Raw genomic sequence first — 21,631 nt, 5'->3', positions numbered from 1 at the left:
CATAAGACGGATACAGTTCCTAGAAATGTCAGTCACTGAGAACACATTTCATGGTCATGTTGCTCAGATTCTTTGTTTAACGCTGACATTTCTCATGTGCCATGTTATGGTTTCTAATGCATTCAATCATTATTATACTGTAGCATTTAAAATACATTCAAACCTCAGATCCACTCAACAACACATAGAACGATCACACGCAGTGGAAAAACGCAGCTGAAGACAGGTATATAGTCAAGTCATGACTGCTGAAGTAACAAAACACCCTTTTCCATCAAGGTAACACTCAAAAGCTCTTATCATTACACTTCTACTTCCCAGGTTGTGATGGCACATGTACAAAAACTCAAGTATTTGTACATGTCAAAGATGACAAGTGCTAAGTTAAAAACAAAAGTTCATCTTTGTTTAATTCATGTGGAAACAGAGCCTTCCACTCCTTTCAACACGTTTTAGCAGGGACTGTACAAACTGTGGAAACTCTTACTGTGTCAGAAACAGGAGTCAGTCTGTAGTGCTCTAAGGCAGAGAACTATGACACGCCATTTCTGAAGGAAAAGCTTATCTCACCAGAGGTATCTGCTGATATACATTTTGTTTCCTAGCCGTCTGCTTGATAAAACACAGCTTGTTTCATCTTTGTTGTGTTCAAAGGATATTTTCTTTTGCAAAGAGAAAGGCAGATAAGGAATAATATTCCCCACAGATTAAGTCTTGTAAAACAAGTTACTTTCTTAAATTCTGGAAATTTTGCATAAACATGTGTTTGGACAAACTGTGATAGTAGGCCTGTTCCAATAAACTTCAAACCCCTTCATGGTAAAACATTAACCAAACTCCTCAGCATTCAAACTGCAGCTTGCAATTTTGATTCAAGCCAAGAGTTCACTTTTCACAGGAACTTCAAGTGGAGAGAAAAAAGAGAAAAGAGCGAGGGTCATAAGATGACTGACCCTCACAAAGACTGCTTTTATAGCTCCTCAAAAAGGAAGAGATACTGGGAAAGGAATCTGCACCCCATCAACACCACAAGTTCTCCATTCTATCATCCATGCGATTAGATAAATCAGAAACATTTGCTTCTGAACTTGCTATATATCATTTGCGTTGGAGGGTTATACAGAATACAGAAATGCACTAAACCTGTTGTAGACCAAAGCACCCTCTCTGTTAACCTGTGAGCTACCAGTTCAATGCAGTCATCCAATAATAAAAAAAAAATGACTTATTGCTGTAACATACAGACAGGTACATTAAAAAAATACTGCTGCTGAAGGATGCTTTCCCTTGTCCCTTCTGGTTACTTAACACTTTTTTCTCTATCAGCAATTAGACTGTGGTTAGGCAACCAATACTTAAACAGTGATTTAGTCTGATGTGGAACATTAAGCAAGAAACACAGACAAAGTGTACAGACACGGTGTAGACTGTAGGCAGGGAAAAGGAAAAGAGAGACGCATAGTACGCGTAGCTTGATGTGTAATAAATGTTAAACATTTCATCGCATTGATATCCAAAGCCAAGAGGCAAATGTCTCATTCCAAAACCAGGAGCAGCCACTATGAGTGTTTTGCAAGCAGAAGAACACGTGCCAAGCTAGTGTTTATGTCTAAGCAGCTAGTACACTGTAAAAAAAGGAAATTACAGTTGTTGTACTTACACACAATTTTATTGTAAGCTAATTCAGAAATACAATTTTGTCATCTAACAAATAAATTAATGTTTGCCCAACTCAATATTCTCAGAATTTGGTCAACAAGGAAATTTGATTCACCAAAACAAGATTTTTTGTTTCCCTCAACTTTCTAACAAGATTAGAAAGATTCTAACACAAAAAATTAAGTTTCCTCAACTGTATGTTCATGGACACGCCTACTACGGGGTTTCCTTCCTGTCTCCATGGACATACACAGGTCTCCACGAGTCGACCGTTCTACCATTTTCCCTCGAAGTTGAGAGGATTGCCAGACGTGAGATTCATATCAGGTAATTATTGTTATTTCTCTAAAATATGACGTAATAGAATGCGTAAGGCAAATAATTGAAGATAGATTTGGTCGCTGAACTAACCAGCGTCGTATATTTAATGTATTTCAACCAAATTAGCAAAGTTATTAGCTGATTTTAGTTTGCTAACTTAATGCTAATTTTTGAACGTGATGTTCTATGCACAGTCAGTAGCAGCAAATTGCTAAAATATTCAATTTAATTGAATGTACTCTATACACATGTTGTATAAGGACCGCGTGTGTTGCAGAAAGAACTGTCTGCTTAACAATCAAGCAGTAGTAGCTAGCGATAGCGACAGTAGCGCTAACATTGGTTGTAGAGGGAGAGTTAGAGTTTGTGCCCTTGTGTCTTAACTGAAGTAGAGGGAGAAGTAGCGCGAGGCTAGGCGAGGCTAGTTTGTGGGGTAACCTACATACAGGGCATTCGTAAATTGTCACTCCGAGCACATTCTGAAACTTTTTAACCGTTCGAAACACTTCCCAGAAAGACAGTATTTCACCAGTCTCATGATACTGTCAAATCCATAGACTGTATATATCGGTTAAAACGTTTCAGAGTGTGCTCGGAGTGGCAATTTACGAACGCACCCATAGACTTATATATTGACTGATATATTTTTTCTCTCGCATTAATGAATGCTGCTGTGGTTTTGAATTTACTGGTTTACTTTTAATTTGACTGTTCAGTAATTCATGGAAAATAAATATCTAAACTTAAAATTGCTAAAATATTCAACTTAATTGAATGTACTCCATACACATGTTGCATAAGGACCGCGTGTGTTGCAGAAAGAACCATGTGATGTCTGCTTAACAATCAAGCAGTAGTAGCTAGTGATAGCGACAGTAGCGCTAACATTGGTTGTGGAGGGAGCAGTAGCACGAGGATAGGCAAGGGCTAGGTTGTGGGGTAACCTACATACAGGGCATTCAGTACTAATATATAGACTTATATATTGACTGATATATTTTTGTTAGAGAGGATGCATCAGAGTTCTTTCTGAAGTGCATGGTAAGTCAGTCCAGAGCAATTCGGTGTGATTAATAGATTTGCAGTGCCTCTTTCATATCTCCCCAGAAGCTGGATACATATTGGCTGGTAGTCTTGTCCTAAATGTGACTGTAAACAACTAAATTAGCTTATGTGTTGACCGCAATTGTAATGGGGTGTCGGTATCACTAAAACATTTGCTGTGTCTGTTTTTTCCCACAGAACACAGACCCTGAGGAAGAGGTGGTTGGAGGAGTGGCAGTTGCCATACTGACTGTCTATGACGATGATGATGGCACCGAATCCCCACCAGTGACTGAAATCAATGTCATCTTGGAAGGGGCAGTTATAAAACACGACCTACCTGACCTCGCTGCTGACTTCGCCTACCTGTTTGGCCTAATGTATGCAATGGACATAAGCTATCCAGAGAAGATGAGGTACACCTTTGAGGCCATCCAGACTATCTTTTTCGAGCTTGGTTCAAGATGCTCTCAGCGCACGCGATCCTTGAAAGAGAAGCTTTTGCTGTGAAGCCTGTGTATGATTTACACTCACACACACATACACACGAACGCACGCACGCCCAGCTCTGTCATCACTCCTCCATGAACAAGCCTACACCAGCTCTTTCACACACACACACACACACACACACACACACAAGGAGACTCCCTTTCATACATACATCATTGTTCTGGCAGCCCATTGACTCTAGCAGTTAAATGGTGGTTTACATTGTGGTTTTATGTTTTTGTACGTATTGATACAATAGCCACATTTACATGAGCCTAATGGCCTAATGTCTTTATCAGAGTATTGGACAGTTATAGCCTACACCACCTCTTACACACACACACACACACACAAACACAAGGAGACTCCCTTTCACATCATTGTTCCAGCAGCCCATTGATGTTGGAAAAATAAAAACAAATTGTATTCAATTAATTTGTTGTGTGTTGAATGATGGGGAGTGGTGAGGGGGATTGGTAGAACTAAAAAAACTGAGTTGGTAGAACTCCTGGAATCTATATGTAAAACTCATAAAACTGTGTTGGTAGAACTCAGAGCTTAAAGGTGAAACTCAAAAAACTGAGTTGGTAGAACTCGGAGCTTAAAGGTGAAACTCAAAAAACTGAGTTGGTAGAACTCAGAGCTTAAAGGTGAAACTCAAAAAACTGTGTTGGTAGAACTCAGAGCATAAAGGTGAAACTCAAAAAACTGTGTTGGTAGAACTCAATATTAACATGTGAAACTCAAAAGCCTTTGTTTGTAGAACTCAAAATTTCTATGCAACACTCCAAAAACTTGAGTTGGCAGAACTTAAAAATCTTTGTACACTCAACCACAGTGAATTTAAGTTAAGAAAACTCAAAAAACCAAATGCATCACGTTGCCTAGAAAATCTGTGTTCTGTCAACCGTTTTTTTTTTACAGTGTAGCAACTTGGGCTGCACTCCTTCCCATAAAAAGACAGGACAGGCCTGTTAGTCTTGGCTTGGTATGGCCTTCAAAGAGCGCATTTATCACAGCATCTGGAGAGGGGCCTATCAGATAAAGCTGTGGAGCCGCTGCCTGGGACACCTCACAGTACTACCTCTGCCCCTCTGGTTCTTTTAATCCTGATGCTTACCTGCAGCCCTTTGATGAAGACCTAAAGGTGTCTCATCCAAGTAGGCATCTTTCTTTCTGCTATTGCCTGCTGTACACGGAATACTATTTGTTTCTCTTCGTAGCTGAGGCTTATTTGGTACTAAGTACAAATAAAATGATAACTTGCTAAGATTTCAAACAAAAGTCAGGGTCATCTACCAAGCCTCCACTCCCGGTTCTTGAGGGAGAGTATATTTAAGAGTGCCTCAGAGTTGGGGCTGAGAGACCCTCCAGATTTTCCAGTCTCTGTTTACCACACACAGACTGAGAGAGTGAAAGGGAAAAGCGTATTAAGGAGGTATTGACCTGGCCCATCAGGTCAGTCCAAGTTCTTTAAACCGCCGCCACACAAAGGCCACCACCAGGCGACAATAGCTGGGTTCAGACAACACGCATATCAAGCGGTCTGCCCCTAAAAAGATTTATAGCATCACACAACAAAGGCCGCCCACAGAGCTCCCTGTGAGGACGAATCTAAGGCCCTCCATCGTGGTGAACTCCACTCGGTCACCCCGCTTTCTCTAGAGGGCCTCTCCACCATCCAAAGGCCTCTACCATAAAAATTCAAATGAAATTGGGGGAACTTTGAAGCAGTCTCCCATGCGGAAAACCTCTCCAGTTCTTTTCATCACTACTGCAAACCTGAAAAGTAATTATTCCTTCCCTCTGAGCTCTTGCCACAGAACTTGGATTGAATTCTCCTGCACAACATGAGTGAAAACACCAGGCAGTGTTAGGGAGCATTTTTGCTTAATTAAGTTGAGGAGTTTTCAGCAACACCCCATAATCATGGCTGAAATCTTTTGGGTATCCTGCAAAGATCGTGACTGCGTATAATTTCCTTTCTGGGATAGCGTTTATTGCTATGGTTTAGAAAGGTCATCAGAAGGTACGTTTTTGTGGGTTAAAGTCAGACAGACAGTGGTTACAAGCAGTGTGTTTAGGTAGTCTGCAGTCTATTACCTGAGGCAGCACAGGGCTCCGTGTTGTTGTGCGTATGCGAGATGTTCTTCCTCTCCTGTCGATAAACAAGATGAGGTTTGTTGTGCTCTTCATCATATTCCTCCCCCTCAGCGCTTAAAAGAGGCTCCATGAAGTATTCACCATATTTTGTTGTAAATGTTCCAACCTAGAGCAAAAAAAAAAGAGATGTCATTGAATGCTTTGGTATCAAGCATGAGCTGAATGTGTACGTGTAGGCAGGAAGAATATACAGATTAAGGCAGAGTTGCATTCAAAGAGGCCACGGTTTGATTGCAGTAATCCTGAGTTGCCCTTGGGCACCACTGTGCACATTATTTCCATGCTTTTGAGCAAGCTCAGTTTTTTTGACAGGTGCACATGGAAATAACATGCTGACTCACAAAAGGTCAGGGATTATCTACACCATCTCGCTATAAGTCATTGTTGAAGTTGTAACCATGACAATAACAGCCAACTGTAAGACATTTTAAGCCCGTAATACATTAATGAAGTCCTAAATCATCATGATACAGTAAACACACTTTTATGCACAGGCTTTTTAACGGTGCTTGTTCTGACTATGAAAATGCATTTCCCCTCACAACCTGACACTGGGACCAATGACATCATCAAACATGGACAGAGCTGCTGACAGAGGAATGCTAATATTGATTTGGCAGCTCAGTCCCTCACAAAGCGTCTTAGCTCACTCGACCATGAGGCACAATGGTGTTTGTATGGTAATTTCATGCGCACACTTAAACAGGATATTGGACACTGGAATGTTATCTTTATTGTTGTTTTTCCATAACCGTCCGCACGAGTGATGGACGCTTGACAATGGAAAACATACAGTACAAATCGTATATGGAAACGAGTACAAACTGTGTACATTTTCTCTCTGTCTTTCAAAGAGTGACGGATTACTTGGCTTGCACATACAGTGCGAAACATAGTTCCTCGAAAGTGCTATAGGTCTTGAGTGCACATGTGTTCAGTGCAGGGTAATGAACTTGTAGAAACAGGACACCACAACACTGGAAGAAACCCCTCAGAAACTCATTTTTTTCTCATTGTACTCAACCGTGAAGGCTTTGTGACAATATGAATGAATCAAAGTATTGACACAATCCAGTTACCCTGTTCAAACGTGAGCCAAAGCAGCAGGTACTTATTCAACTTTGAACAAAGATTCTGGTATTTTTCAATTCAATATAAGAATGTTACAGCCTTACTACAACTCTGAGTTATAGTGATCTAAATACATTTAATGATTTACACAGTGTGACAACTGGTAGATGTTTACCTGTATCTTGTAAATCACTATCCACGGTGAGTTAACTTTAATTAGATGGTTATGGTTAAGCCTTTCTAAAGTTCTCATGTGGTGTTAACAGAAGGCTGAACAGACAAATGCTCTGTTTAGTCAATGAAGGGGGCAGAGTTTCAGGGTTTCCCAGCATTAGCTCAGCAGCAAATCTGGCAAAACTTTGGACAGACACAATGGTTGCTGTTCAGTAGCGGGTGCTGAACTGGACCTTACAACTGAGGGACTCCTGTTTGAAGCGAGGTCACCATCATGAATGACTGCTGGCATACATCTGTTTTAACAAACCCCACAAAGGCTTTCAAACCCTGTGGGTGCTGAGTCATCGCCAAGTGACATACAGTTGAAACTCTAATGTAAAACAGGACATAAAGGTGTCATGAGCCTGATCTTTACACAGAGGTGCATCGCTTGGTGTCCGAATGAAAATGAAGAGCCTCATTTCTCAGGACAGTCTGACTCAACACACACTTCTATTATGTGAGTGGACTGGGAGAGCGAACTCCTTCAGGGAGATTTCCCACGGTGTGAGCAACCCTAAAGTTCCTTACAACCTTCATTGGCAGTTGTCTACTCTTCACAGCATTTCTCCCCAGCCCGTCACAGCTCACTTTGAAAAGGCCAAAAACTCCTCAACCCCACCCCCTAGATTCCCCCCTGGTGATGGCTTTGAGCAACTCTGGACGAAAGGGGAACCTGCTTTTTCTAGAATGACCCCTTTGTTTTAGGGCTTAATTATTCCTTAATGACATCATCCCAACAAAATGTGCCTGGCCATTAAGCCCCACTGATCAGATACGGACACATTTATGACCCAATAGCCTCTGGTGCTGTCTCCATTGTCCTGTCATTCTCAATGAGTGATGATGCGGATAAGCAACAAAGATTGCTTGAAAAAGGATGCAAACATGTTTGGATAAGCGAGTCATACATCAAAGTTGGGCAGAGGGGCAATTAAAGGCTTATTACCCTGAAAATCCCAGCATACCTCATATTTTAAATGGCTACACAAACTGAAAGAGTATGTATGTGGTGGTATCTCTCCCCCCCCCCCCCACTAACATTTTATGCATGACATGTGTTTATCATGCCAGGTTCCAACAATACAGTACAATCACAGAATGCATTGTGAATGTACTAGATCAACATGCTATCCTGGTACAGTACAAAGTGAGCCTATCTAAAATAAGGATTATGTCACTGATAGGGGGTGTGACAGGGAGGAAGACTCCAAGGCTATGTTCCTCCTGTCTGTGTTGCTGCGGCCAGCCAAACCCCCTCACCGCGCAGAGTCCAAGCCAGAATCCGGCTGGCCCGAATGAGGTCAACCCCCTGCCCCTGGACCAGTAACCTTATGTGACCCATGAAGTCATCCCCTTCACCACTTATCAGATTCTCTCACACAGGAGTCAGCAAACTAAATGGTTTGGGATCCTCAAACTGGGCAGTAAACTCATTATTACCCAATAACTCTATTACAGCCCCATAAGATCTTAAAGATGATAAAGGGCAATCAACAAGCAAACAGCTGCTTTAGACTGCTGTGCTTTGGGGCTGTCATTGATAACTACTCTCCTTAGCGCTGACCTGATTCAATTTTTCTTTTAAATCAACTATATGTATGTAAAATAAAGAAAGAAACAGTTCCCAAAAACCTCAGGGCTCAACTTTATAGCATGTTTTATCTGACCCCCCAGTCGCATATACTAAAGTATAAACTTACAACTAATGAAAACACAAAAAAAAGCAAAGAATGGTCACATTTAAGAATCTGGAAAGAAGCGAACATTTGGCATTTGAGATCAATTAGATGTAATATTTGTTCTTGATCAATTAATCAATCAACCGATAATGGACTAATGGACCTCTGGTTTGGGCATAACTGCTGCTTTTGCAATTCTTTTTTGTTAAAACTTCAAGTGTGACACCAAACAGGTGCATTTTTGGTACCATTTCATCCCTGCAACAATTCTACTGATTTGTGGATCTTCGTAGGTTGAAATTAACCTTTTTTTCTTGCCCTATACTCAGAGTAGGGTCAGCCAAAGTGCAGCAATCTCAGCATGAGCTCATCAGGGATTCTTAGTTTGTCATGCTCAAGAGCACTTCAGCGGAGTGGAGTCTTGTTGTCACATCAACTTCAGTCTCTAACCACAACACCACTCTGATGCCCAGCCTGCACTGTGAACTATATGAGCATCTCCTCACAGTCACCGAGATGCAGATTGCTCTCCTCCTCCTCAATGACATAAGTCCAGTAACACTTGCTCTTGTTACACTCCTACACACTTCACTTAAGCTACGGGTTATGGGGGACATGCATGGGTGAAGGCCTGTCAGCATCGCTTGATTAAAGAGTCTCAAAAAAAGGTACTTTTAAAGTGAACACTCACAAGGCCAGTGCACAGGCTGAAGACTGCAGGAAACTCGTTCTTGGCGTTGACTTGTCCGCGGAAAAAGCAGTGGCGCATATCGCTCGGGTCATGGAAGGGGATGTCCGTGGCGTTGCTCTGTTCCACTCCCAAGTGTGTCACTGTGTACGAAGGGGCAATGAAGCCGGAGTCGGCGGTCAGATTGAGATGAAAGCGTTCCCCGAATGCATCAATCCTATAGTGAACCCGTAAACCCGACAGGTTATCATTTAAACTTCTCCGTCTCCTTCTGTAGTGCAATTTATGGGGGAATGATTCTCCAAAGTCATTGACGCGGAGAGGGGTGATGATTTCATACGATGACAGCTGTTTGATGAAGCTTTCTGCAAAAAAGTAGAGAGAAAGTAATGGGATTAACAGCAGTGTGTATCAGAGTAAAACATGCAACTGCAGCCTGACAACTCTACATTTCAACAGGCATCATTCCCACTGCTTCAACACCTTTAACTTCACGGTACTCCTAAATCAAATCAAAACAGTACCTTGTTTCGGGTGCAAGCGGTGTTGCAAAGTTTCTCGGACAAGCGCTGACAGATGACACATAAGTCCAACCAGCCAGATTGCAAACTGCATGATTTCCTCCGCGAAGAAACCCAGGCTGATCGTCTCCAAGGCAATAACCTCTGTCTCTCCCGAGCGGCTCCCCCTCTCCCTCTGCTTTACCCCGGCTTGTCAGCAACAGGTCGTGGGATCCGCGGAGGCTCTCTGCAGCGCAAGTCTTGCAAAGTGCACTGGCCTCATCGCATTGCTAAACATGCATCCACTACCCTCTATAAACGCGAACTAGTTATGACACATTCCTCCCCCTGATGATAAAAAAAAAAAATGCTGCCTAACGTTAACTGCAGTCTATACTGAAAGGAGGGATCAGTGCCAAGTACGCTTTCCCTTAGCCATGCCTAGAACACCCCGTGCACCCTAAGCACTCACCAGCAGCGAAGCAACGCCCCCTTTGCTGTGGAGCCAATGGAGAGTGCCTCGGCCACCACACATGGGGCAGGCTTCAGTGCTGCAGTGTTAAAAAAAAAAAAAGTGTAAATAAAATATACCAGAATGTAAAAGAGAAACCACAAGAGCAAAATGATCCTCAATTCTGGGTTTTGTCCTCAATAGTTTTTGCTGAAACAAAATGTGAATGGCAGGAAACTGAAATAGTTGCTTTGCAATACTAATTATTTTTATTTCCAAATCTCTTGTGATAAAAATGAATACTATCGCTATATCAGGCTGATATTATAAAGACTTGTGTCGTGTCTGTTGTACAGTAAATATTGAGTTCATATTTGTTTTACACAATACATTTTAACAATCAAATAATGTATTGGCCACTCATAAATATCATATTGGCTAAAGCAGAAGTAGCACATTAATCAGAAACACATTTCTATAATTCACTTATTTTATGTTTTATTTGTACTTCTTTGTGTTTTTTTGGTTGTTGACATATTTTTTTTTAAAGTAATATGATCCCTTAGTACAGCTTGGTGTTTAAAAAACACATTTAAGAAATCCATATTAGAATTGTTTGTTTATGTAATAAAACCAACAAGTGTAGGATTTAAGGGGATTTATGGGCTGAAATGAAAACATTATACTTGTATCCTCTTTTCCATCAGTGTATAAGTACCTGAAACTGAAACAAAACATTAGAAACAGAACTATGTCAGTCTAATGGGTGGAAAACATATCAATACACAAAACACCTTTCAGTTAAAGTATGGGTTGAGACACTGTGGTATTGTTGGTTACGTTTGTATATGTAGTAAAATGAAAGAAGAGCACTTGAATCAATACAAAGATTTACTTGCTGCCCAATATAATGGGAGTGTGTAGCAGTCTTTTAACACTTCCCATTCAGTGGCTACTCCAATATTAATAAGACAGGAGTAAATGTACCAATGCACAATTTGGTATAGCAATATCAACTGTGCAAGTTTCTGATGGTGTAAATAGTGTTTATATAATGCACACTGATCAGAGTCAAATCAACTCTAGAACACAAGAGTAAATCCATCCTAATCTTTAGGCCCATTTTGACTGTGTTGTACCTTTTAACATATTGCACGTCTAACGTTGATGTATCCACAATAGTATGTTGTTAAAACTTGAGGGAAAATATTAGGAATCAAAGCACAAAATAATTAGCACAGAGAACTTTATGAGCCATTCTTCACAGTCATCTATTGGAGGAAGTTGGGCTTCCTTGGCCACGATTTGGTCAGCTTCTCGTTAATCATTTAGGCACGTAAAGTCTTATACAAAGTTGATGGACGTGTGAAAGGAGTCTTGTTTTTCATGTCCTTTGAAGACTGATGTCACAGCATTGTGAGTAATTAGACTCGGTGGTCTCACCGGAAACACTTTTGAATCCTGTGGGCTCTTTCTTTGACACAAAACATCTAGTCTCCAAGTCATGGCTATTACTTTTTAAAAGTCTCTCTATCTCTCCCCCTCAGCCACTCTCCCTCTCTGTCTCTCTAAAATCACAGTGTGGTCAGTGACAGACCAAGCAAGGATTTCCCACATCAATTTTACTGCCTATTTGCTGAATATCAGATAAGGTCCTGTGGTTATTGCAAATATCCTGGAGTTCACTCCTACCATATGAGATAAACACCTAAGCCCATTTTAGTTTTGTTTGTTTAAATATGTTATGAGTTTAATCACAGGGGTTAATTATAATCAGAGATGTCAATACAGCCTGGCATTTCCTCATCACAATCACCACAGCACAGAACAACACATTACAATCCACCCAGGTGTCTCTCCTTTTCTCCCAAAATGTGTAAAACATCTCCTTTTATAAACCTAACCTTATTAAGTGCACTCACACTGAAAGACATCTGGAAACAACTTAAACTTGCTCATAAAACAACAAGATTCAGACATTCCATTTTCCTATAGTTGAACATTTGCATAACATGAGTGGATAAAGTCAATTCAGATGCTCAGTTTAAAAGCTGCGTCCTGATTTCAAGGCTTCTAAGATGGAATGATTTTTATTTTACACAAAATCTCCCCACTAACTCTTCTGATGCCTCCCTGAGGGGTTATTCATTCTGTCTCTGAGCCTCCTGTGAGGCTTTTCATTTCAGAAAACTATTGTCACTGTTCTTTCAAAAGCAAAGTGAGAGTGTGAACAAGAAATGTAATAACATACACACAGTCATAACAGGTGTGAAAATACTCATGTGTCATACTAAGCTTATGGGAAACTAAGAAGTGATAAAGTTGCCTGAAAAACACAACAGTAATAATATATAAAATACACAATACAAGAAAAATGCTGTAAAGGCAAAAGGACTCTGAAGGCTGATAGTAAACTTGTTTGGGTTATAAATAATGATGAGCCCCAGATGTGCAGCTTTCTCAAACTGAAACATAACTGTAGGAGGTAACCTATTGGATCCTGCATGGCATGGCACTGCACACAAGTGCCAAGGCCTCTAGCTATCACTTTAAGTTAATTTCAGCCGTCCACTAACTAGCTTTAATCACCTACAGCACATTATAAAGTTAGCCATATGACTGCACCGAATAGCTTATTTAGGGTTACTGCAGCTACTCGCATACTCATTAATTTCCCACAGATGGCAAAGTTAATGGATGAAATCCCCAATTTCTACCAGATGTACTCAGTCAGGTCCCCAGCATGAGTCAGTTTCTGCTCTAGGTCTTTATATATGGTGGAATCCTAAAATGTGAAGTGTGTCTATAGTGGATTAATGGTTGTGAAGATCTTTAATATGTATTCGTCGCTTGAGGTCAGTGCCACTTCCATTTAGTTTCTAACGCAGTCCAGCAGGAGGTTATGCCCTCAGTAGCCCATAATTGTGCACATTTTGAGGCTATTTCTTCACAGATCAAATTGCAATGTCTTAATAACAAAGTGCCGATCACAGCTGCTTGTTTTTCACATGTTAACCATCCCATTGATTCAACACTGCAATGATATATTCTGGACTGGCCCTCATAATTGCATGGCCCCTGGCCACAGTTGACCCTGAGGGGTCAGGAAAAGGGGAGGAAGGGGTTTGGTAAAAAAAAAAAAAACACTAATTATTGAGGACATGGCTCTTTCCCAGCATGAAACAGTATATCATCCAAGCAATTACCTCGAAAGGACAACAGCATTTTAAAAGCCTTAGAATTGACTAGCATGTCTTATCCTTTGTATACTAACTTTTTGATTTTATAGGTTGAATACATTTTTACCTCATTGCCAATTATTCTAGATTTAAGTAGTACAGTTAACACCTTGGTGTCCATTTTACCGTTTTAGAACTAGTCTTGCCTCCTTATGAGAGTAATCAACGGTAGTGAACCCACACATCAATATGAGACACGTATCAAGTGTAGGACATTTGATTTCATTGTTTTGACAGCTTATGATGCTGACCAGATAACATTTCATTACATGTAGATACTTTTCCTCACCAATGCGGCTCGCAGTTGTTGTTGGATATGTTGTACTTGTTCAGTTTATGCTATAGTAGAAATAAAGTAGTGTAACTTCCCATTTGATTCCTATTATCTGACTTTGTCCTTTGGATTTAGGAAAATACATTAAAACTTACAAAGGTGGCTGACCCCTGTGAATTAAGCTGAACCAAAAACATAATGTCATTACAGAAACATAGATCATATAACGTTTCAAGGTTTCAAGGTTTTATTGGTCATCTGCACAGCATAGGCCTATACAACGTATCTGTTGGCAATGAAAATTTTATATCCCATGCTCCTCCAACAACTCAACATACATGGTGCAAATAAGATAAATAAAATAGTGCAAAAAGAGAGAAGAATATTTACAATAAGGAAGTGAAATATATACATATGTGGAATACACTGAAGTATTTAAATACACTGTAGGGTAATTTATATACTTTACACTGTTGAATGAGGAGGTGTGGACAGATGCATATATTACGTATAAACAGATGTATATGGCAGATGTGTATAATATATAGATATATATATATATGTGTAGTATAAACGTCAGATCAATACCAGATATTCCATGTTTGGAGCTTTCCAAGAATCACTGTACAAAGCGCCGCTCAGTTAGTCCTACTGTACCCTTTAACTAAAGGCAGCAGTGGAAGCTCTACTACTGACATATCAGGTGATTTATTATCAAGGGTTCAACTCCCACTTTTACCCCAAACTTGAGCATAGCGCAGGCCTGAGAGCTCAAACAGCTCCAGAGTCACTCTCTTTCTCATGGTTCAATGGGTTTGAACTCCCTAGTTGTAACTGCGATCTATACTTCCTGATACACACCAGGGCCTTCACCCTGCTGTGTTGCACCCTCGGCTTTCTTTGACACATTTCTGTATGTGTAAGTGGTCTCCTGTGCAAAGATTGTAACATGACTACAGAGACAATTCATCACAGGAGGATAACCGAAAGCTGCGATACATCAGCACATATTGTTGTGGTTATGTAGAGTCAACAACTTCTCCAAGACAATCCACAGAGTTTAGGGAAATACTCAATCAAATAAAAATAAAATGCTCAGCAATCAGATATTGTGTTACAACAAAGATTAACACATGTTGATCTCTTCTTGTTGTAAGTCTAATCAGCACGGTGCAGTGACTTTGAATCATGTGATAAATGGAAACGTCAGTGAGGTGTAGATAGCAGGTTACTGTGTCACTAAAGGAGTTACCAAAACATACTGGCCACACCTCTCCTCTCTATGCTATCTTTGCTCCCAGAACTCCCCCTTCCCTGACCGTTCAGGTGGTTCTCATGGTGCAGTGATCAAGGAGCTCGGCCACCTGAGACTTGTGTTGGCTTGCACTGCAGATTAAGCCCCCCCACTCCCAAAAAAAAAGAGGCTTCCGCCCCCCATTGCCGCAACGAAGTTTCATAAGCCGCTGAATTCCAAGTACCCCTTAAACACAGTGGTCTGTCAACTTCTTTCCTGCTCCCATTGAGTGAGGCATTGTCTGTTTTTGCCCTGCAGACAGCTGTAAAACAATGTCAGAGCAGCTCTCTCTCACCACTCTCCTGAGCACTGTCTCATTGATGAATCATCATATTATGGCAAAATAACAAAACGAGTTGACAGAAAACAAAAAGATTCCAGTTTGCCAAAAGAAGCTAAACAATGAGGCTTTTAATTTTACCCCGGGGTGACTGTAGCGAAGAGAGTTGTGTAAATAAATGAAGAGGTCGTGGGGATGTCACAAGTACCGATTGTGTTTTTTTGACATCCTCTTTTCATGGCAGGGTCAGTGTTTATTATCATGCTGCTGAGGTCATTACATCACAAGCAACGCCTGCTGAGTGATGCAAGGAGGAAGGCTTGTACGAGACAATTATTTACTGACAATTAGTTGCACTTTACAATATGGAACACAGCATTCTGAGCACAAGGAACAAGTAGGAGTAGACTGGGGACTTAATGATAATGAAAGCATCACTAAAGTCCTGAATAACTCTGAACTGCACGGCTGTTATTAGGTTACATGAAAACAGACTTTTAAATGCTGTGAATAAAACTAGATTATTAGATTAGATATCTAAAAGTTTGTTACTTTCTTAACTTCTCATTAATTTATGATTTAAATATGAATCTTTTTGTTTGGCTCTTTAGGGAAGAACTCCATGATCTGAACAAAGCACAAATGTTACATTAGGTATTTTAAAGTTGTTATGCTAAAGGGCCAGCAAATGGATCAATATTAGCATTTTAAGTGCTTTTTTTGGTAACCTGATCATAATTCCAATATTTACCTTCTTTTAGCCTCGTCAGTCACCAACCTCTCTCAAATACATCTGGGTCTTTCACTCGCCAGATGCTCTGCAATTTTTACCAGCATGGCTATGTTATCAAAACGATAATCTGTCTACTGAATGTACAAATAGTGCTTTAAATTGAATGACATGTGTCTTTTGTTACTAGCTTCCTTATCCGACGCCCCTATTGGCATAACTTTTGTCCCAACATAATTACCAGAACCAGTAGCACGCTTGGTTACTTGAATGTAAACACATGTTGTTTTGGTGCATTTTATGAAGCAACCCCTGCTGTCATTTTTCTTTGGAGGACAGTTTGCTCCGCTTTAGTTTCCACCAACTCCTGAGGTAAATATATGGCTCTTGTGCAGCTCAATGCTCAGCTATGTTCCCCAACTATCCACTTTTTACTGTGTGTATATGATGAGTTAGTGGACAGTTGATTCATCGCAGCTTAACACGAACACAACTGTCTGCTCTGGGCAAAAACAACAGAGCAACATCATTAAAAGGTGAACCAAAACAACTTTCAGGAAAAGCAAAATGGTTCTGTAGAGCTGATGGAAACAGTAGAGTAAGGTGATGCATGTTTGTGCAACAAATGGTAAACAATGGGGAGGTAAAAAAATGTGTAATTGTTCAATATGACTATATTGCACAACCTTTCTACACCTGCATCACTCAGCAGCTGATTCAGAGTTCATCAGGAATGACTCATTTAGAAAAGTGTTCATCACGTAGATTCAGATATCTAGAAACAAATGACACCGTGATTAGTTTCTTGAATGCGTTTGTTTGTAAATATCTTCCGTATGTAATCGTCATCTACTGAGAAGTCACTGATTACGAAGAGACGCACGATATCCTTGCAAGTGATTCATTCATCATTATCAGTTTCCTGCCCAGCCATCAGTTGTGTGTTTTCTACCTTTGGAAAATAGGGCCTCACAATCACAGAGGTGTTAAATGATGCTCCTCTCGCTCGCTCTAAGCCCAGATTTTCAACATATGCAATCTCTATCCGTCAAGTTCAACCTTGAGAGCCTGATTCAAGGTTTCAAGGTTTCAAGGTTTCAAGGTTTTATTTGTCATATGCACAGCAGATACAGCGTATATGTTGGCAATGAAAATCTTATGTCGCGTGCTCCTCCAACAACTCAACATACATGGTGCAAAAGATAAATAAAATAGTGAAAAAGAGAGAAGAATATTTACAATATTAACAATACAGATTTGAGGATGTGAAATATATACATATGTGGAATACATTGAGAGTATTTAAACACTTTACACTGTTGAATGAGGAGGTATGGACAGATGCATATATTATGTATAACAGATGTATATGGCAGATATGTATAATATATAGATATGTGTACTATAAACAGATATGTATGGCAGATGTGTATAATATATATGTATGTGTGTACTATAAACAGATGTGAGTAGACATTCACACAGCTCAGGAGTTCAGTAGTCTTATAGCCTGTGGTATAAAACTGTCTCTGAGTCTGGTGGTCTTGGTCCGGATGCTGCGGTACCGTCTGCCAGACGGCAGCAGACAGAACAGATTGTTGCTGGGGTGATGGGGGTCCTTTAATATCCTACCGGCCTTCTTCCTACACCGCTGGGTGTAGAGGTCCTCCATGGATGGCAACTCCGTCCTGGTGATGTGCTGAGCAGTTTTCACCACCCTCTGTAGAGTCTTACGGTTGAGGGCGGTGCAACTGCCATACCAGGCGGTGATGCAGCCAGTCAGGATACTCTCGATGGTGCACCTGTAGAAGTTGCAGAGTATCCTGGAGTCCATGTTGAACTTCCGCAGCCTGCGGAGGAAGAAGAGCCGCTGTCGAGCCGTCTTGGATATGACCCTGGTGTGATGTGTCCATGTCAGGTCCTCACTGATGTTAACCCCGAGGAACCTGAAGCTGCTGACTCTCTCCACAGGAGTCCCGTCGATGGTGATGGGTGTGTGTGCTTCTCTCTGCCTCTTCCTGTAGTCCACAATCAGCTCCTTTGTTTTGCTGACGTTGAGATGGAGGTTGTTGTCCTGGCACCAAGATGTCAGGGCTCTGACCTCCTCTCTGTACGCCGTCTCGTCGCCGTCTGTGATCAGGCCGATGACGGTCGTGTCGTCAGCAAACTTGATGATGGTGTTGGAGCTGTGTGTGGCCACGCAGTCGTGCGTGAACAGGGAGTAGAGGAGAGGGCTGAGCACACAACCCTGAGGGGCTCCGGTGTTGAGGGTCAAGGTGGAGGATGTGATGTTCCCCATCCGCACTGCCTGGGATCTGCCCGTCAGGAAGCTCATGATCCAGTCACAGAGGGCGCTGTTGAGCCCAAGGTCCCTGAGCTTAATGATGAGCTTGGAGGGCACAATGGTGTTGAATGCTGAACTGTAGTCAATGAACAGCATTCTCACATAAGTGTTCCTCTGGTCCAGGTGGGAGAGGGCAGTGTGGAGGGTGAGGGAGATGGCATCATCCGTGGACCTGTTTGCTCTGTAGGCAAACTGCAGGGGGTCCAGTGAGTCAGGGAGGGAGGAGGTGATAAAAGTTTTGACTAACCGCTCAAAGCACTTCATGATGATGGAGGTGAGTGCAACTGGGCGGTAGTCATTGAGGCAGATGGGTTTTGTCTTTTTGGGGACAGGGACAATGATGGACTCTTTAAAGCATGTGGGGACTACAGACTGGAGCAGTGACCTATTGAAAATGTCTGTGAACACATCTGCCAGCTGAACTGCACACACCTTGAGAGCACGGCCAGGGATGCCATCAGGTCCTGGAGCCCTGTGTGCGTTGATCCTTTTCAGAGATCTACACACATCTGCACTGGTTAAAACCAGTGAGCAGGGATCCTGGGCCTTTGGTGCCTCCACAGCCGGGGGCTTCTCAAAGCGTGCATAAAATGTGTTCAGTTCATCTGGGAGAGATGCAGACACTTCCTCAGCACCACTCGTTGTCCTTTTGTAGTCTGTTATTGTTTTTAGTCCAGACCACATATTTCTGGCGTTGGAGCCCTTGTAGTTCGACTCCACCTTGTCCCTGTATTGTCTTTTCGCACTGCTAATAGCTCTCCGGAGTGCATACCTGGAATTCCTGTACTCATCCAAATCACCGCCGCTGTGCGCGATGGCCCGTGCTTTAAGTTTAGCTCGGACCTCGCCGTTTATCCAGGGCTTCTCATTTGGGAATGTCCGTACAGTAATCCGCGGCACGACGTCATCGATGCATTTGCCGATGTAGCAAATGACCGCGTCAGTGTGTGTGTTTATATCGTCCTCCTCAAACACACACCACTCCGTGATGCCAAAGCAGTGGCGGAGAGCAGAGTCAGACTGCTCGGACCAACGCTGCACTGTCCTTGTCACAGGTCGGTCCCTCTTCAGTCTCTGCCGGTAAACAGGGAGCAGAAGAAGAGATATGTGGTCTGACTTGCCGAAGGGGGGGCGGGGGAGGGCTTTATATCCATGCCGGAAAGGAGTGTAAACATGGTCCAGTGTATTTCCACCGCGCGTGGGGCAGCTGACGTGCTGATAGTATTTCGGCAGGACTTTCTTCATGTTGGCTCTGTTAAAATCCCCGGCCACAATAAATGCGGCCTCTGGCCGAGAAGTCTCTGTCCTGTCGATAATCCCATACAGCTCCTCCAGCGCTGTGTTGTTGTCAGCGTGCGGCGGAACATACACTGCTGTTAGAACAACAGATGTGAACTCCCTCGGCAGATAAAAAGGCCGGCATCCGATCATGATGTGCTCTAGGCTGGGAGAACAGTCCGAAGAAATGATCTCCACATCTGAGCACCAGTTGTTGTTGATCATGAAGCAGACACCTCCTCCCTTGCTCTTCCCTGAGTTTATTGTCCGGTCCTGGCGATGAATGGAGAATCCGTGTGGAGCAATGGCGGCGTCCGGTATCGTGGGGTCGAGCCAAGTCTCCGTGAAAACCAAAACATTACAGGTCTTAATGTCCCGTTGAAATGCCACCCTGCTACGGAGTTCGTCCAGCTTATTATCCAGGGATTGGACATTTGCCAGAAGTAAACTCGGTAGAGGAGGCCTGTTTTCACGTTTCCTCAGCCTGACCAGGACCCCGGCCCGGGATCCTCGTGGTCTCTTCCTCCTGCGCTCCACAGGTAGAGCTCCAGCAGGTAAACACGGAGACTCTCCATTGTTTGCAGGTCGTCGTGGATTATTGCTGTCCACCAGCGACCTGATGTGTAAAAGTTGTTCTCTATCATATTGGATGATAGGGCTCGCTTGGGCGGTTTGCATGTTGCAAAAAAAGTTAAAAACAACCAACAAAGTAAAACAATAAAAACACTAAGATGTGGAGTTGTTGAGGAGCTCGAGACACGGCAGCCATCCTCGGCGCCATCTTGCTTCCAAATATAATATATGCCCCGTTTCAAACTCCCCCGTCTCTACTTTGTGACTTCTCAGCTGACCCCCTCAAGGGCCAAACATTTACTTGGCTCTATTTTCCATACCAGGATTTGTATACATTTCCACTGCTAATAGGGACCCTAGGGATACAGAGCTGAGAGGGAAAAGAGGGGCTTGGTCTGCCTGTGTGTGTGTGTGTATGTGTATGTGTGTATGTGTATGTGTATGTGTATGTGTATGTGTATGTGTATGTGTATGTGTGTGTGTGTGTGTGTGTGTGTGTTTGGGATAGCGGTGTCATAAAAACCAAATTTAATACACCACATGATTGTATCATTTTCTCTAAAATAGGGAGACAGTAATACATTCAAGCGAAGTGAGATCATGCTGACCTCAAAAAGATCACAAGAATAGGGGGGATCATAAACTGTAATAAGACTTCAAACCCATAAAGGCTACGCAGAGTGGATGATGATCTAACAGAAGCTATTTGAGCGTTTCACGCCCTGGATGCACCCACCGTGACTCCACTCACAACACGGCGCCTACAACGCGAGACACGTGACTGTGTGAGGGATTAAGTTTCACTAAGAAATGGATTCCCTTTCCACAGTTGTCTGCAGGTAATGGTGCACCCTTCCACACCGTAGAAATAGTGGGTGCTGCCTTTCCACACCAGCAAGTGTTTGATTGATTTGTGAGCGAGATTCTATTCCTTGAAATATGCCTTGGTCTTCTCCAGCAGGTGGAAACGGATAAATATAACAATTAATATTCATATATCTATGCATGATTGCGTGCAGACACAGCTTTTTGCTATCAAATGGCAAAATGTCCCATGTAACAGACCCTTATCTACCACCTGCTAGGTTTCCAAACAGTAACCAAGATTCATTATGTTTTCCTAAAATTCCAGGAAGGAAAATGCTGACCATTTCATTTGCAGGGCTTTGCATTTTCTCGTGTAACATAGTGGACTAATCTGGTAGCGATAATTGGCACAGGCGTTGTCAGAGACAGCTGCCTAGTATTTTGGATATTAACAGCTGTGAACTTTAAGCAGGCAGTGACTCATGAGATTTGATGACGGTCCAGTAGGGGGTCCTTGGATCTGTC

At 42.1% G+C, this 21,631-nt stretch overlaps 1 protein-coding gene across 1 annotated transcript in view; it reads right to left on the bottom strand.

The window, feature by feature from the left end:
• LOC134874309 (A disintegrin and metalloproteinase with thrombospondin motifs 20-like) overlaps positions 1 to 10,205 on the bottom strand; it is a 78,373-nt gene extending 68,168 nt beyond the window's left edge. The window contains 3 exon segments of the mRNA XM_063898388.1: positions 5,620 to 5,785; positions 9,340 to 9,701; positions 9,861 to 10,205. Of these exon segments, the coding sequence (XP_063754458.1) occupies positions 5,620 to 5,785; positions 9,340 to 9,701; positions 9,861 to 9,951 (619 nt within the window). The 5' untranslated portion in view covers positions 9,952 to 10,205.
• Positions 10,206 to 21,631: the final 11,426 nt, after the last annotated feature.

This window comes from Eleginops maclovinus, chromosome 2 (assembly GCF_036324505.1).
Source record: "Eleginops maclovinus isolate JMC-PN-2008 ecotype Puerto Natales chromosome 2, JC_Emac_rtc_rv5, whole genome shotgun sequence".
Taxonomy (NCBI): Eukaryota; Metazoa; Chordata; class Actinopteri; order Perciformes; family Eleginopidae; genus Eleginops; species Eleginops maclovinus.
The sequence above is the reverse complement of the archived record's forward strand: the minus strand, read 5'-3'. Positions and strand labels throughout refer to the sequence as shown.